The sequence below is a fragment of the Ascidiella aspersa genome, chromosome 1, assembly GCF_963924565.1.
Source record: "Ascidiella aspersa chromosome 1, kaAscAspe10.2, whole genome shotgun sequence".
Lineage (NCBI taxonomy): Eukaryota > Metazoa > Chordata > Ascidiacea > Phlebobranchia > Ascidiidae > Ascidiella > Ascidiella aspersa.
In genome coordinates, this window is record NC_139447.1 from 16,232,981 (window position 1) to 16,251,488 (window position 18,508).

At 35.5% G+C, this 18,508-nt stretch overlaps 2 protein-coding genes across 2 annotated transcripts; one reads left to right on the plus strand and one right to left on the minus strand.

The window, feature by feature from the left end:
- Nucleotides 1–1,377: 1,377 nt before the first annotated feature.
- Nucleotides 1,378–10,510, plus strand: LOC146168058 (uncharacterized). Its single transcript, XM_083386199.1, has 16 exons — nt 1,378–1,630; nt 1,740–1,864; nt 2,570–2,703; nt 3,303–3,468; nt 4,099–4,272; nt 4,339–4,436; nt 4,676–4,890; nt 4,970–5,091; nt 5,373–5,504; nt 6,434–6,512; nt 6,591–6,759; nt 7,117–7,283; nt 8,047–8,201; nt 8,258–8,414; nt 8,662–8,831; nt 9,862–10,510. The coding sequence occupies exons 1-16, from the start codon at nt 1,378–1,380 to the stop codon at nt 10,276–10,278; spliced, it is 2,733 nt and encodes a 910-aa protein (XP_083242325.1). The 3' UTR covers nt 10,279–10,510.
- A 2,929-nt stretch (nt 10,511–13,439) lies between these two features.
- Nucleotides 13,440–16,188, minus strand: LOC146168059 (uncharacterized). The gene is made up of 9 exons (XM_083389032.1): nt 16,069–16,188; nt 15,873–16,001; nt 15,701–15,797; nt 15,428–15,582; nt 15,117–15,244; nt 14,832–14,912; nt 14,378–14,638; nt 14,130–14,295; nt 13,440–13,988 (listed from the first exon to the last, which is right to left on the minus strand). Exons 2-9 carry the CDS (start codon nt 15,958–15,960, stop codon nt 13,519–13,521), a joined length of 1,446 nt encoding a protein of 481 aa, XP_083245158.1. The 5' UTR covers nt 15,961–16,001; nt 16,069–16,188; the 3' UTR covers nt 13,440–13,518.
- Nucleotides 16,189–18,508: the final 2,320 nt, after the last annotated feature.

Sequence of the window (18,508 nt, forward strand, 5' to 3'; positions counted from 1 at the left end):
CCTAAACTTGTTTGATTGAGCGTATTAACCATAAGACTTGGCGAATATTGGTTAATATGTTTTTCACACAAACGTTAACTGTGGGTTTAGTTAGAAAAAAGTTATATGGGCACAGCATTTGCATTCAGCTCCTATTTTTATAAGCTGAAACACTTTAGGAGATAAGGAATCTCCCACAGACAATAAAATGTAAAATAATTGTCTAGCTTTCGTATCACTTGATATTTAGACCGTTTATAAACACAGGCATAAAACATAAAATCATTCCTTAAAATTTTTCATAAATAAATATATAGCCTTATGAATAGGCATTATCAGTTTCTGTACAAAAAGCAACCCAGGATAAAATTAGAGAATAGTATTCAAAATGTAAAATATATATATAATATCGCGTATAAATTTATAAAACACCAGCAGAGGTCAGAGGCAAAAACAACAACAGCGAATGGCAATAAGCGACAAGGTGGAAAAAACGAGGTAAAACGTATGAGCAGTGAGCACGCAACTGATAAGCATGTTATCAAACGGTGTAGCACATTGGTCGGCAAACTGTGGGCCGCGACCCAAATGTATTCCGCAGAGCCATTTTTAGTGGGCGGCGAGTTACTTTCGAAAAGTTTAGTGTTATCATGTAGTTGTGGGCCGCGTGATAGCCGTACATTGAACTTGGTTTTCAAAGTTGGTGTGTCATAGAATTTTTAAATTGGCTCAGCTTGGAAAGGCCCACGTGCCAAATGTGGTCCTGGGAGCCTGTCTTCTATATTTTTTGCTAACTTTAACTGTATGTAATTGAAAAAAAATTCGCGGTTGGTGCGTATATTGTTCGTTTTAAAGTATGTTCTACAATTACTTTATGGTATAACAGTGTTTTGGCCATTGAGGCGCTGTTTAATATTTCACCATAAAATCAAATATCCTGAATCCGCCAATGTTTATCTAATGGTTTTACGTAGTGGGCCTTCTACAGCTCTAAAAAGAGTGCTTTGGGCCGCGACAAAAAAGTTTGCCGACCACTGGTGTAGCAGAAGCTGTTCACTAAGTTGTTGTTTTTGTATTATTTTAAGAAATTATTTTACGTTTTATATCTGTTTTTATAAACAGTCTAAATATCATGGGTTTTAATTATACTTTCATCACATTTTTTCATTGATAACAACTAGGTAAAACATAATCAGAATCAAATCTTTCTTTGCAATCTATTGACACGCCTATTAAATAGCTGTTTGGCGTGTCATCACTGCAATGTTTGGGTAACTATTAACCAAGCCCGGTGGTACTGTGCAATTTGGAGTGTGTTGTGCTTTGAAGCGTGACATTTAGTTCAGTGTATGTTGCAAGGAGCAGCAAACAGCACTTATTGCTTGAAAAGGAGTTAAAATGTTTTTAATAGAGGCAGCGAGTTGTCTTTCCTACCTCATAACTACGCTCGTGGCTGTACACCTAATCGACGTTTTCTACAAATTTGGAACCATTGGCGTTTTAAAGACATTCGCCAATTTTCTTCTTCTGTTGCCTGGGTCAAACTCGTTGGTGAAAGCGTTTACCAAAAAAGAAGTTACGGGCTTTGTATCACAAGCGTTTCAAAAGGATAACACTAATAAGGAAAATGCTATACGAATTCCCAACAAAGGTAAGAGTATTCTTTTCGAATCGCATTATGTTAAAATGCTCGTGTGATGTTTCTACAAAAGTTTCTACAGTTTTAAACAGCAAACTCGTAATGTGTTTTTGAACTTCAGGCGTCACAATCGAAGCTTTGCAACAGGAATTAAAAGATTTCAAAGCGGGTGAAAAACATCTCTCCGAAAATGGCAGACTATTTGCGTATGTTTATACTTCCGAGGGACCGCGATTCGAACTACAGGTATATCTGTCGCATAAAAATAAGTTAATAATTAATATAATGTGACAGCTTTCATAGCACTCGTGTTTCTTGTGGTTGCAATACCACACAACCAGAAAATTATAAAGTAGGTGTTAAAAAGAGCATGGCGCAGGGCCATAGCTTCGTAAGTTGGGGCCCGGTGCAAGCTCCATTGTGAAGCCTCCTATATTTTATACATAACTTACTTTTCTCACCACAAAAAATTAATGTTCTGTTATTAACAAAGTTTTAGGAAAAGTGCTAAATGATTGTTAGCCAATGAGAATAAACCGCTTTTCGAGTATGGAATCCGCGCTTTTCGAGTATGGAAACTTTGAATATATTTTTCGTCTGTTAAAGTTCTAAACAAACCTTTGTGTGATACAATCCATGTAATGAAGGCTAGTATTTTTTCATAGGACTCAATTGATGGCAATTTATGCAGAATGTTATACACATGTAATAAATATTATACATAGAGAAAAGCTTATACGATAAAAAGGGCAAAGAAATGCCGATGATAGGAAGTTTAAGCGGTTCGTATTTTGGGGTTTTAAGGTTATTTAACACAAAGAACGCGTTGTGCGTTAATGAAAAACGTAGGTACCTTAAACCTTAAACGGAAATTTAAAATGTTAAAAAGGTCACAAATTTTTATTTTCTTTTACATATCCACAAAGCCTTTAAATTTCAATTTTATTTCAGAAAGAAGCATTTCGCATGTTTACCGATCTGACGCTAGATGGCGCTGATGACGACAGGTCCGATGTAATCCACGCCTTTCTGGATGCTTTTATGCACGATAACGCACTTAACCCTGTGGTTTTCCCGGCTTTGAGGTAACATGTTTATACAAATAGAAAAATTTTGCTTTACGTAGAAAAGTACAATGTCGAACCTTTAGGATGCCTAGTGCCTACCAACTCTTTAAATTAGGAAAGTTAGTTCCTTCTGGTGGGACACTTGCAGATTTATACCAACGTCTTAACATGTAAAAAGTGTAGTAATGCTACAGTGACGCTTTGTTATGTATAATAAAATCTTTGGCGCACTTTATAGTCAGTGGTACCCAACTTCGTTCTGATCAAAACAAAATATCGCGGTGTATTTTACTATAGGATCTGATGGTTTATTAAAATATAATGTTAATTAATTTAATAAATTGTTGTCTAATTTACGATTTTTGTATTAGCTGCCTGGAAAAAATGCGCAAAATATTTAAACGACAAGTAAAGATATAAACTTACTCGAACTTAGTTAAACGGGTTAATATAAGTATGAGTTACATAAAAACTTTTGTTACATTCACATTGAAACTTATTATTCAATAAAACATTGATTTGGTATTTTTTTGCCAAATATTGATAATAATTGATAAGCTATTTTATATTCGTTGTTCTTCACTCCTTTATTGTTTTGTCTTTGTTGCAATGTGTAGGCGATTTGAAAACGAGGTGGTTGGAATGACTGCCAACATGTTGAACGGAGACGGTAATGTTGTTGGCAGCGTCACATCTGGAGGAACCGAAAGCATTCTAATGGCGATGAAGACATATCGGGATCGCGCAAAGCACCTCAACCCAAAGATTGTTAACCCAAATGTGGTAAGATTACCATGTTATCTAATATTCACTTCGTCAGTTGGGGCCCGGTGCACACGCACCACTACTGGCGCTCAATTTTTGTTGGCATATAAGTAAAACATTTTCCTCAGCACAAAATACAATATTTTTGTTATTAAAAATGTTTCAGAATATTGATAATTGTTTAGCAAAATAATAAATAAAATCCCTAAAAATCAACGAAGGAACAAAATCTTAGAATACCATACATTTAATTACCTTTAAAACACTGCTGGATGACTTTTTATGACTTTTTTATTTTTTTTAACCTAGTGGAACAATATGAATGACAGCGAACAATATTTTTGGTTTATTGTATTACGTATGACACGGTAAATTACAAGCTGATGCCCAAAAAATGAAAAAAAAGTAGTAGGTTTTGAAGTGGATATTGCAATATTTGGACTGAATTTATGGCCAGCCATTTAACCTACGGAATTCTTAACTTTACTGGCGAGTGAGCTCGGTAACCGGTCAATTATTACGTTGTCCCCACCTATAGTAATCCAGTAAATACCAGTTCTCAACGCAATTACAGATAGTTAAAAGTTTTATTTTTTACAAAAAAAAATATGATTTTATAATTTCTTGTTTTCTGTCCTGACTTTGCAGGTTGCCCCGATCACCATCCATCCTGCCTTTGAGAAAGCTGCTCACTACTTTCAACTTAAAATTAAGCATGTCCCTGTCACTCTATCAACTCTTACTTGTGATGTTTCAGAATTTGAGAATGAAATTGATTCCAACACAATACTCGTGCTTGCGTCAGCCCCCTCTTATCCCCAGGTGTTCATCTTATTACCTTTCATTTAAATCTAATCTCATGTATATTTTATGTAATATTTTTTATAGGCAATTCTTGATCCAATTGAATCAATAGCAAAGATAGCAATTCGTCACGGACTGCCTTTTCACGTTGACGCCTGTTTTGGAGGATTTATGTTGCCATGGTGCGTCTATTAAAAAAGATAAGTTTTTATAACTCAACCAATCAGTCAATCATACTTATTTTGCACTTAAAACGAAAGGAAATTTTATTTAATAATCGTAATTACTGCCAACGTAATGCTTGCAAAAATATAATATTATGCTATACGCACTATTAATGTAATTCTTTTTTTTGTTCAGTGATCTTTCTGTTTTCGCATATTTTTTATTTATTGTCTCCAAACCTATTTAACATCACTAGGGTAGAACAGCTGGGTCGGACAATTCCGCCATGGGACTTTCGGGTAGCGGGAGTCACTTCTATTTCCGCCGACCTTCATAAATACGGTTATGCAACTAAAGGCGCGAGTGTTGTGTGCTACCGTGACAGTAGCATTCGCAAGTTTCAGTTCTTCGCGTATTCCGGATGGGCTGGTGGACTCTTCGCTTCACCCACGATGGCTGGGACACGCCCAGGTAGACCAAAACGCATTACGAATGTCTACCTAACTTGAGGAATGTTATTTTTATTGTTAATTTTTTCCACATGCCACAGGTGGTCACTTGGCTGCAGCCTGGGTTGCTTTACGTGCCTTGGGCGAAGATGGATATATGGAGATGGCGAAGAAGTTGCTAAACACAGCAGATAAAATGAAAGCTGGTATCGCAAGTATTAATGTGGGTTTAGTTTGTGTTACTATAATCATTATACCTCTAATATCTAAGTATATATATTTTAGACAAGTAGCAGACAAAAAATATGAAATATTAAAGACAAACGATAAATACGACATTTGAATTTAATTTAAATATATTTAATTGTGTGTTTGAAAGCATATAACTTATCGGTCATATTAACGTTACGAATTACAAATAGTATACAGATGCTGATTTCACATAAAACTAAAATCAGATCTGTTTAGTGTGTTGATGAACAATATAAGCAATTACTATTTAAGGGTCTGACAGTTTTGGGCACACCTCTGATGACAGCATTTGCCTTCGCGTCAACAGATCACTCCATTAGCATCTTCAGCGTATCAGACAAGATGGAACAAAAAGGTTTTATGCAAAACGTTACAAACTGTTCGGTTCGATAGCGTTTACTGAACACAAAACCCGACCACGTGGCGTGCGCTTTATACCGTCACAACATATATTCTTAGGTTTGTAGCGCAGGTATGCATCACGCTGTTATGCGGAAGAGTTGTATGGAAATGCGTAAGTCGATGAGGTTAGGATGTAGAACGTTTGCTGCACGAGTAACAGACAATAATTGATTGATTTCATATGTTTTACATGCTTTTAAATTTAACAACTTTATAATATTTTAAACAGCACTTTTTGGGTGCATTTACCTGGTAACTAATCCTAGCTAAACTTCGAACCACATATCGCTCATTAACCTGACAGGTGCAGGATGCTTGTATTGGTTTCAATGACGGCGTTGTATAGGGAAACTAGTTTTAGGTACCAAAAGCTGTACTGCATCATGTTGCCACTGTATTTTGTATGAATATGTATGTTACTTTTTATTATTTGTGTCTGAAAAAATACCAAAGTTAGCTAACTTAAAAAAGGCTACCAAGTTACTATTTAGTAAGTATCGATTGATTGGAAAATGTAAGTATCGATTGATTGGAAAAAAGTGAACTAATGCCAAGAATATAAATTACATTTCATACGACAGTAACTAATTAAGTTGCGCAACAAAGTTTTTTTGCTTTTAATCTGTAGACCTTTTTGTTGGGCGTTCTTTTTTATAAAACCGAGCTATTTTCATTCTGTGCACACGCGTCATGGTATCGCGTTGCGACTAACTGATCAGGGAAACGTCAAATTATAGTGCCTTCTTTGAGACACTATACGGTGTGGTTAATAAAATGATTAACTAGGGTTCGAAGAAGTCAGAATTTTTAGAACAGGATATTATTAAAAGAATTTGTGGTATGATATTCCCTGTAGTTAGGGTAATCGACGTAAAGACGTTAGATATTTCAGTAAGAATATGTTTGATCAGAAGCTGGCCAGCATGCAATTTTATAGAACTGCTTTTCTCCTATTTATTGTTTCTGGAATGTTGGAGATCAAAGCACAAGGTGAGTTTTATAATAATGTTGTACATATGGAAAATGTATTTATCGTCCTATTGTACTTTATTTAATTGATTTCATCAGCAAAAACCGAAGGAGTCGTCAATGTGAGGCTTATCTCCATCAACTTGGACACAATGCTTATGTGGAACAGCCCTCTTTCTATGGTTGGCGAATTTCAAAACCATACTGATGTAAACATGCAATTTTCGGTATTCTATTTGACGTACAACGAAACATCGTACAAGTGGAGGTAGTTCTTTAAATTTATAGTGCAGACATGTTTAGATTGTGCTGTTTTGTACGAACAACAAACAGTGACAAAAGCTGTTACATATCTTTATCGGTGTTTGGATGTCACATAAGGACTGAATTGACTATTATCCTTATACTATTCTATTGTTTATATGACTTTGATCCATGCCGCATAGCAACGCTTTTAAAGGGTGTCTCGGTTATTCTGTCACTTTCAGTTGACATTTTTAAATTTCGAAAAAATATTTTTTAAAGCTGTTTATTACATTCTCAATATTTCTTTGCTTTATAAGCGCGCCTATTTTGCGTGTTTGCGGCCAAATCAAGTGTAGCTTTATATATATTTTTTTTGTAGTTGGGAGCCCATTCCTACATGTATCAATATTGAGCAGCATTACTGTTGGGTTTCTGCGGTGCCAGTTCTCCCTTTTGAGTTCAACGGATATGCCGTTAATTTTAAGATTGGAGAAAATAATGTCAGCAACCCAGTTACAATCGATGACTTTGTTCCTTCTGTGGATGGTAAGTTTTTTGTGTGTAAAATGTTTTGGGTGCCAAACCTATTCAAAAATATAGCAAGAATTAGGGAGGCAGAGTTTTATCCAATAACTATATTAATTTTATGCTACAAAACATAAAATACACATAACAGTTATATTAAGGCAGTGTACATATTTACTTGAACATTTACGAACGGAATCGTTTCGTTACTCGCGGGATTAGTTGTGTTTTACGAGTATAGTAATGTGAGAGCGGAAAAGAAATCCAAGATGCTATGCGACTGCATTATTTGTGTGACGCTGATAAACGACCATCGTTTCCCATCGTCGTTTCTCAAACGCTGCTATCACTAAAAATTGCCGTTTCAAAGAAATGTTGTTGCAGCCTCTACTTGTGCACGCGACGATAGACATTGTTTTTTTGTAAAATTAACAACTATCTCCTCCACAATCGCTCAATGTCTAAACGATTTTGCTATCTCACTAACCTTATCAGAAAAAGCATTAAGCACCGTTAAGTACGTGTCCAGTCAAATTTTATTTATTCTTTTTATGTGGTTTTATTTATTAAAATTGAGCAGAAAGCGCCAATATAAAGAGGTTTTAATGTATGACTCAATTATTTTCCAAGCCAATAATATGATACCCGTAAAATACTATAGTCATACCTGTGGATGATTGATGAACTTTTTTGCTAAACTTATTTTGATTCTTAGCTATGTTTTCTTGTATAAATTCAAGTTTTTTCAGTGAAATGTGCTTTATTTTCTCGTATGTTATAATAGGTTATCTCCAAGCCCCAAACTTTACAGTTGAAACAGACGGAAAGATGGCGAAATTGTCTATACCTGATCCTCCCAGAGTTAGATGGTCGGGACAACTTCTATCAGAAGTTCTTGAAACAGATAATCCCATGTACACTATTCAGTATTGGTTAAAGGTGAGATGACATTTTTTTTAACTTTTTGTCAAATTGAAAGCTTCCTAATCTTTCAGAACGAAACTGCTGCAAATTCACGAATTTTTACAATAAGAGCAGATGTGCTATCATTCCACATACCACTAAGCAAAGCATCGCCACATTGCTTTCGTATGTCGCTTTCCGGCTTTCAATTTCTCTCAGTTGGTTGGACCGATCCCGTGTGCATGGAAGGTTGCTATGTTTTATTGGTGCAGTTAGTTTAGAGTATTTATAACGTATAGAATATTTATAATGTAGTTTATAAACACTTCAATTTGAAATGAATGTGCAAATTTGCAATTCGTAAACCAATAAATTGTTTCCAAAACGATAGAATACTTTTTTTAATCTTTCTCAAATTAATTATAGTGTGGCTTCAAAACTACAATGCATCTCTTGTAAATTTGTTTAATTTGTGTTCACCCATACTTTATTACAGACAAGTCATCCCATGCAATACCTCAGGGTACTGCAGTGCTGATGCAGATTATACTGGGTTGTTTGGGAGGGGCTGCGTTCGTGGCACTCTGTGTTATTCTGGTTAGTCTTACAATTCGGCTTAACAACTACATTCGAGCCAAGAGCGTCCTTGATCTCCCGCCATCACTCGTAAGTAAATAATATAAATAAAATTATATTAGCTGTATATCATAATAAACGTGTCAAAAATCTAGCTATAAACATGTGTTGTTGTTGATGATGCTTTTCTAATAGGTGCGACTGGCCTTAATCTGTATTTTAGTCATTAGCATTAGTTAAAAGTTAAAAATCGTAAAAAGCAAAATAAAAAATTCAAACTAAAGTCAAATAATCTGAGGATAAACTGCATTGTAATTTTAACAACAACAATTAATAATTTTATACATAATATTAAACTACACGTCAAGATTTCCTGTTCATATTTATGGTCTGTTCTAAACCCTTGTTCAATTATTGGAGTTAGTTTTGTTTATATATTTAATGAAGACATTTAGTGTTAGTGATTTTCACACAAACCGCCCTAAAAGCTGCTATTTGTATATTGAAAGGTTGACCTAAAGCGCTGAATTATAAAATATGGTATACGTGACTGATAAAATTAGCTCTCACAAAAATTAATATAAACATAAACAAAATGTCACCATACAATCAAATACAACATTTTTTTTTCATTTTTTATTTCAAAACTGCTATAGTTTTGGTAAATACGTTACGGAACAGTTGTGAGTTGCCATCAAAACTCCCAAATTATCAATCAAATGCTCATGCGTTCATTAATTGACGTATGATGTGAAATGTAGTCGGCTAGACGCAATAGATGTAAGGTTTTCAATTTTAATGACTTTCCACAAAAGCTAAAAATATTCATAACCATGTTGGACATATACCTTCCACCATAAAAATTAAGTTCTGTGGTAATAGGTTAAAACTGCTTAACTGAACGTTTTCCTGGAAGTTTAAATATTATTTAATGTGCGCACAACACACTGTGACGGGATGTGTTACTGATTAAGGTCAGGATTTAGCAACACGTATTCTTATTTCAGGTGTGACGAGCTAAGATATAATCTGCAATGCCTTAATTAGGTTATAATTGTCAATGTAAAATATACGGATGTCGGTGCTAATCGTGACTTCAGTAAGAAATGATATTTTGCAGGCTTCCGTGATGAACCGCAGCGAAAGTCGGTTTCGATTTGAAAAGAATGATGACATGGACGTCGAGTGTGCCAATGTGATAGACACACCTCACAGAAGTTTTACTAATTTCTCCGCACCCAGATTCGACAATCAATCACTGGGAGATAAAGGCAACAGGTCTCACGTCGCAAATGAATCATTGCAACCCAGTTTATATATAAAACGACAAGTGGAAGGCCCACCTGTCTATGAAAACACAAGGTTTCCCGAACAAAGTGGCTTGGTTAAACAACCCTTGACAGTGCTTACCCTTCCCTGCGTTGAGGATGAAGATCCTTTTCCCGAGTACGTATCAGCCCCACTTTCACCAGATTCTGGTTTGGAAGATTGCGAAACTGGAATGGCTTTCGAGGATGGTGTAGCCAGATATGTTTAGTTTAAATTTAAAATGTCTGTTGTAAATGTCAATTGAATTCGCAGGATTACTGCAAATATAAAATATAAGTTCAAATATGAAAGAAAAACACTGTTGTTGTGGTTTTGTACAGTAGAACGTTGTGTGCGTAATTACTGAATATGCACCCTTATAATGTTTTATTTTTAGTTTATTTGAAAATACATATTATATATGCAAAGATGTTGTTGCTTGCCGGTGCATGCATTGTTGAACTTTGACGGGCGTGCGTTAAAATGCTGGTGATAAAGCATTTATACTACTTATCGTAACTCACGAATAAATAATAAACTTATTTTGTTAAACACATTCTTACTTACAGTAGTAGGGGTTGAATTGGTGTAAATATTTTAAATATATTGTTTTTGTTATGCTGTTTAGTTTTTGTTGGAAATACACTATACAATAAACCCTATCCACCCTCCTACTATCCTCTTTACGTGTAATTTATTGGAGTTAACGACATGTGGCGTGAAATTAAATATTAGATACTTATATTTTACATATATTGAAACACACATTTGTTTCATTTTCGCTTTACTGAAGTTCCACGTACGATTAGGATCCACAGGTAACTGTGAATTCAGCGTACTTCGCCACTGAGCTATTTCGTTCGATTTCTCGAAGCCAGGAAAGCACCAAACAGTTTTTTGTGTTTAGTTTTAATCATTTTTTTAGGGTGAGGAAATGACTCCCGCCAGTTTGCGCTCCTCGCTTGACACTCGACAACAGTGCTTCCTAAACTCTTTATCTCAGGGTGCATATGTATAGATCTAAAAAAACGTGATGACTCACAGGAAAAAGAAGCGAGCTCGATATTTTTTTTGGTTCTGAATTAAAAAAAACAACATTACACCATAATCTAAACCAGGGGTCGGCAACCGCCGTTCCGTGAGGAGTTCGTTAACGGTTCGAAGCAGGGTTGCCAAACTAAAATTTCTGGTTAAACCTAAACCGTGCTTTAACTGGTCTTTTTGTGTCGCTGTGTGCACGGATGGGATTCTATGGTTTAACGGTTCGGTTGAAGGAGGTTGCAACAGAGCGCGAGGCCACTTATTGTGTCATCGACAGAGAATGCTGATGGCTAGTAGAAAATTATTATTGAAGCTTCATAGGGTGTTCGATGATATAGTTGAAATGATTAACCTTATCAAAGCACATGCACTTAACACCCAGCTGTTTGAGCAGCTATGTGAGGATATGGACGCAGAGCACAAATGCCTTATTTTGCACACAGAAGTGAGATGGGGCCCACGACAAAAATAATGGAACATAGTGTTTGAATTGCGTGAAACACTGCAAAGATTTGTATTGGAAAAACATTCAAATTTGCTAACAAATTTATTGACGACAAATGGGTGCTAAAACTTGCCTATATTGGTGTGACATTATTAAATCTGCTCAACGAACTAAATCTAAACCTTCTCCGACCTTGTAAACAGTAACTTGCGTGTTAAGTTACTAGAGTTCAAACGCTATTTTCCAAGCGCTAAAGACCCTATAGGACTGCAAATAAATGGACCCGTAAAAGGCTTCATTTATTTTCGAAACCGGTGAATCGACCTTAGCTGTGCGACAGAAGGACCAAATTCTGGACATTGCAAATGATGGTTGCATAAAATGTGCTTTTTTTGCAATTACTCTACCAATGTTTTTGATAAATGTCTTGCTGGATAACCCTGACCTTGCTGTAAAAGCCTAAAAAAAACTTTGTGACAAGTAACTTATGCGAGTATGGATTTTCTGCGATGGCAGCAACAAAGACGAAACCGCAAAACAGATTGGACGTGAGGGGTACATTACGGGTTTGATTAAGTATAATAAAAATTAGGTGGGAGCATCTCGTTGCGGCAAAACTAGCTCAAAGTTTTCATTGGAAAAAGTTGTAATAAATTTCCTTTACTGAACATTTGTTTTTTTAAGGCCGGTCTGTAATAAAATCTTAGTTTTTCATCGGTCCGCAGTGCAAAAAAGGTTGCCGACCTCTGAACTAAACAACCAATTTATAAAAAGAATACATTTTATATATTTTTTTTTGTCAGCGGGCGCACCTGACAAATCCTCAATGGTGCACCCGTTGTATCGGCACAGAAGCGCTCATCTACAATATTTCTTGGTTTCATTGTGATAGGGTTTAAAATAAATCTAGAAAGGCAGTCCCACGTACAATCAAATAACTGTGTTGGATTGAAATAGAGTTATGCAACTTATAATGGAATATTAAAGTCAAAGTTAGATCATATCTACATAAAATTGTAGAAAGGTGATAGCAAACGGCATATTGTTGTCATATTAATTATGTTTCTATGCTATATTTAATAAAGTGAGATTTTGAGTAATATATTCTACATTGGTAAATTGCAATTATAGGGAGGGAAATTCAACTAATTGTTTTGGGATCACTTTATTTAGTTAAACCAGGCCCTTTTAAGACAAAAATCACGAACCTAAATATTAACATTCCTATTTGCGTTTGTGAAAAATTTTATCTCATTACATATTTTATTATATTTTTGAAAAATATTTTGAGATTTTACTTTGTTGTAAGTGTTCAAAAAATGACGTGCGGCCATGATTTCGTGATGTTTATAAAAGTATATAGTAGATGGTATTTTGTCTCTCACTGGTGATGGCCTTTGGTACGGAATGATAGGTTATACAAAAAAATGATATTTGATGTCTTACTATCTTTATCTTACGTTTGAATGATTTTCAAACATCTTGCACCACAGCAGAAATGAATGACTATATCTTAAAAGTTCCGAGTGAATATTGTTTTCATGAATGTTTTACAAACCCGGTTAAATGTCTCTCGTCCACCGAAAAAATAAAAAATCTGAAATAAAACTTCGATTAAGAATTTACAACCTGGAGGGCAATAGCTTGTCATTGGATACAAGAAGGAAATGCTCGGTAGCCTGTTAAAGTGGAGCACATAGCAGCATTGTATAGTTTATGTTTGCTACAAGCACTCTTAGTAAGCTACATGCTATTATTAAAGTTCATTGAACCTAAAGGTAATATTAAACATTGCAAATAAAAAACAAACAGAGATAAAACTCTTACTTTCTTTTAAACATATATTTCTGTCTTTATAATGGTTATACAGTTATGACAAAAACTTATGACCTACAGCGGTTTGATGAAGCAAATTAATGCTGTAAGCACTTAAGAACTGTTTAAACATGAACGTTAAAAGTTTAAGAAGCTCGTTGACGTTTACTATGGCTGATATATCTCTGCAGAGTAAGTCGGATTTAAGCCGGGAAACTCTTCATACTGTTCGTCGTCATTGAGCGAAACATAACTTTTATGCGGCGACGAGAGGTTGTTATTTGATTGACATTCATACATAATATATTTGCTGATTGGTGGCCCTTTGTATTCCTGTTCCACTGAAGTTAGACTGCCCTGTTGGCTCGTTAATGAAAGTTCATCGCGAAAACCGCTAAAACTAGAACTGCGAGCAATTTGACAATCACTGACGTATTCGAAATCGTGGTTGAGGTTGTCGTCAAGGAAAACGGCGTCTGCTGGTAAGTAATCGGCATCGTCGTACTGAGCGAAAACGTCACACAAACTGTCACTTGTGGTCGGCGCATTCACCGACGACCCACTGCAGTAGCCACCGCTTTCACTCCTAGTTCGATCGACACACAATTCTTTTTGGACACCATCCATGAATTTTATTTCTATAAATATTGCAATAAGAACATTAGCTTTATGTGTCCATTTAAAATGTGGTGGTACACATGATAATATCAATAGTTTGATAAACAATTTTATTTCAATTGTTTGCCTTTCTGGTATTCGTTTCTTAGAAAAATACTAACCCTGAAGCGACTGGATGGTTTCGTTTATATTGTTTGCTTCATATTTATCACGTGTTTCTAATGGACAAGCAGCTCCCATCAAGTCAGATGTGCTGTCGCGTCTACTGGGAATGTGTATGGCTGTGCAATCAGTTTCGTTGACAAGCACGTCGTCTATCATTTGAATCTGTTATTATACAGTTGTAACCATATCGTAACGCTTTTAAGATAATGATAACATTAGGAAACATGCATTTTAATCGACGTACAAAAGCCGACTGTTGTGTCTTGAGGCGTCTTCGAACATTCCAGGCGCGAAATGCTAAAAACACACCAGCGGATACGAGTGTAAGACCAACGATGGGAAGGACGCTTGCAAGAAACAACGTCTGGTTGAAAGCGTTGGTCTCTCCAGCTTCGACACACTGTTCTCTTCCCCATGGACTACTGCCCGATGTTTTGTTGAGAGTACTGTAATCCTCGTCGTACAAGCGCATTGTTACACAATATTCCTTCTGATTATCCGGTACCTACAGGTATAATTAAAGTCACTACATGTCCTTGTAAATTCAATGGAAAAATACATAAATGGTCAAAACGTGAACAGAAAACCGAAGAGCCTTATTTTTCTTGCATTATATATTGCAACCAAATTTTCCGTGAAAATTCTAACAATTCGAAATCACTAATTGGGACTTGTTTCGATCGACAAACAGATCTTACCGTCACATGTATTTCACTGTGCAAGAGTGACAACTGTGTAATATTTGAAGCTGTTTTGTCGTGACGCGGCCATATTTTCACCTATACACAAGTTGGTAATAAGTATATTATTTACTGTATATTAAAACTTTAAAAGAAACAATACCGATATTAATTTAATGTTTTGGTCTTTTGGACGAGGTCCCGATAAACAAGTAATAAATGTAAAATATGTAAAAGGTAGTACCGAAAGAATGGATGTAAAGTAAAGGAGGGATTCGAATTACTGTATACTACGAATTTTACCTGATATGAAAGAGTCATGAGTTGATTTTCTAATGGTTCTCCAGTGCCAAGATTCATCACAGTTGCTGGTCGCAGAAATATTACGTTTTCCCTTCTTGTTACGCTAAATGTGGGTGGCAAAAGTTTTGCTGCAACAAAACGATGACACATATTATTATATATTCAAACAAACTTTAGTTTTGTTTAGCCACTAACAAACAAATATTTTACGGCAATTTGCGATTATTTTAAATACAATCGCAGTGGGTGATAAAAATACTTTGAGTTGTTTTTGAGTGTTTGAGCCTGATCTGTCAGACACTTCCACTTACTGTCGAACTCGGGGCAAAATGTAATGTTTTCGGAATCTCCGTTGTTGGACGTAACACGAAGCTTGTACGTCAATGCGCTGTGTGGCAAAATGGAGCTCAAATCGCAGCTAGTCTTGTTGATGTTTGCACATTTAGGGACAATCGTCCAAAAACGCCTTGATTTCACATTAGAAAACAAAAACAAATAAATCGTTGCGTGCATTTTTTTAGCGACAAATAAACCTCAATTATAAAAAATATGTTTACCAATATTGTTAATTTACCATAACTTACTCGTACAAAATTTTCCAACTAACTGTAAATCGATTTGAGTTGTTGGTGGATTTCCAATGTAAATCATGGTGAAGCATTTCCGAATTTATTTTTAAGTCTGAAGCATAAATATGAACAGAATATAGTTGTTATTTCACTAGATATGAAAGCTTTCATTTTATGTAAAAATTACCAAGTTCCGATTTCGTTTCCTGGACTTTTGTAAGGTAAGAGTTGTGCACAGTCGCCAGCAATAAACCGGGTAAAAGTAAATTCCACATCGAAAGAATTTGTAAAAGCAAAGACAAAATGGTTCGCAAACCTAATCAAAACAAACAGTTTACTTGTTTTTAAGAGGGCACTTCTGATCTTCCACGTTTGGAATATACCTAAACTGCTCTATTCCTGCGAGTATCGCTTGCCACCTTTGTACGAATGGATCCAACTCCGATTCTATAGTGACCAGTTACTAGGCTATAAATGATTAGACCAATACTTTTCCCTTCCTGCATATTTCGCTTTTAGTCAATCTCGTTTAGGTCTACTGTCCTGGTTTTCAACGAAAAAGGAACGAGTCGGACAACTGCTAGAAATTTCGCCGAACAAAACTGAACGATTGTCAATGTGCATGGCGGCAAGCCACAATTGTAAATGCCTGCAGTCGGCTTTAAAGCGACAACGCAGGATGTCGATTCTACTCGATCGGACTGGCTTCCTAATTAGCTCTCAGTCATTGGTTTGCTTGTGTGGAACAATAATAAGCGATATTTGGCGATAATATGTTTCGTTGGGGGAGTATTATAATACTGTCATCCATCACAGACCCGGACAAGTAAAAGCGTATCTAAAGCAGGTTGAGTTACAAAAAACCGTGGGAATGCAAGTATTGGCGAAGCGCTTTAGCTGTTTTTGAAATATACAGAGAAATCTTCTACGACTTGGCACCTTTTTTTACACAAATGTCTAATCATAAGTTTCCGATTTACATAACACCACGTTTATAGTCGACATGCTGTTAAATGTGCTTGGGTTCAGTGACACGTTTCTTGAACCTTGCGAAACCGACCCTTCGACGACAAAATTGTATTACATTACAAACTACCTTTTTTAATTGCTGTTGAACGTAATCAAATTAATCACAAATATACCCCAATTTGCTAAATTGTTTTATTAATTTATTGCAATTGTCTCATTTGTTTACTGGCAAAAAATACGATAAAAAGGTAAAATAGTGTTGCCCAAATAGTCATCTTTAATCACGATACAGCACGTCTTATTTTTTTGGTATATTTTGGATAAGAGCCTAAATGCTGTTAACTCCCATAATTAGAACCATCTTACATAGAGACTACCACGAGTAAAAAAACATTTTTATAGGTGGTGTCTATTTAATCTCAGTAACAAATTTTATCCATACGGTTGCCTAACTGCTTTGCTTTCAACGACAAGCATATTATTCAATATGCGCAAGGAAAAGTTTTTCACTTTTTCCTGTAGCTGATTCTCTTGCTGCCTGTTACCAGCGTGATAAATTACATCGTGCTTTTCTTGTCGTGGGTTGCAGCTGACAACTATTTTTCCAAATTAGATTAATTGTTTTTACAAAACAGAAATCTATTCATGACAATTTACTGGATTATTTGTAATGGTGAACGCGCAAGGTTTCGTGAGAAAGTTTCAAGGTGTCCCCTAAATATATTGTAAATTAATTTTCAGATACATTTTGTCTGGAGCACACTTGCTTTGCATCTTTTTAATCGTTTGAATTATTGAATATTATAAAAAAAAGGTTTGCTGACACTAAGCTATAGTGTCCATTTGCATAACTTTACTTTAGATAGGTTTTCTTTGCTTGATATATTTGTGTTGGGTTAAATATTATCAAGCAAAATCAATGTTTTGTCTTTTAGGTTGGAAAATGGAAGTGCAGCGTAATCCAGATTCGATTCACTGTACGATTCTACCTGGGCACGTGCGTAGTGCCGACCAGTGGTTAATTGATTTGAAAGATGCCGTTGAGCATGTCAGGGTAAGTGAATAAGTATATCAAAAGTCGGAGAACATCAATGCCCGACAAGAATTAACCGTCATTAACATTTTGCAAAGTTGCTCCGTGCATTATATTATCCACGTATAACACAGTCACGAACTTCGAAAAATACGGAAATAAAATAACTCCTTGCACGATTCTTATGTCTGTTTATGTGTTTACCCGACTTGGAAGAATATTTTTAGCCCAAAGGCGCCGTACGTAACATGGCAATCTCTAATGAATGTTTTTCTAACTTAGCAAATGCATTTTTTAAGTTTTTTTTGTCTCTTAATTACCAACAAGAGTTACAAGCTTTAATTCAAATTAACTATTTTTCGATAACTTAAATTAGACTATATGAAAGATAAATCCTTTTGCGTTCTTAAAAGTGTTTTCGTTACATATTTTATATGTAATCATTGCCTTGCCGCGTGTTCAGTGCTCATTCTGCTAATTTAATTTAGTTATTTCATTTTTTCTTATATAGCTGTGGTATTTCGTCATTTGGCTCTATTTTAAAGGTTTGTCAGTTATAAACTTGCACCTTTGCGCAGTTAAACCGAGAACAGCAAGTTTTTGAACATTATTTGTTTCATGACGTTATTCCATGATTTGAATTTGTAAGGTCATCTCTAAAAAATTGTAACGTCTTGCAAAACATCAGGATTACATAGTATGTTGTGTCACCCCCGGCAGTTATTTCCCTTGTATTTAAGTTGGCTGAAGCCTCGTGTTATAACCGATGATTTCAAAACATTTGCTTAGAAGTTAAGAACTTGGTGTCTACTACCTACAGG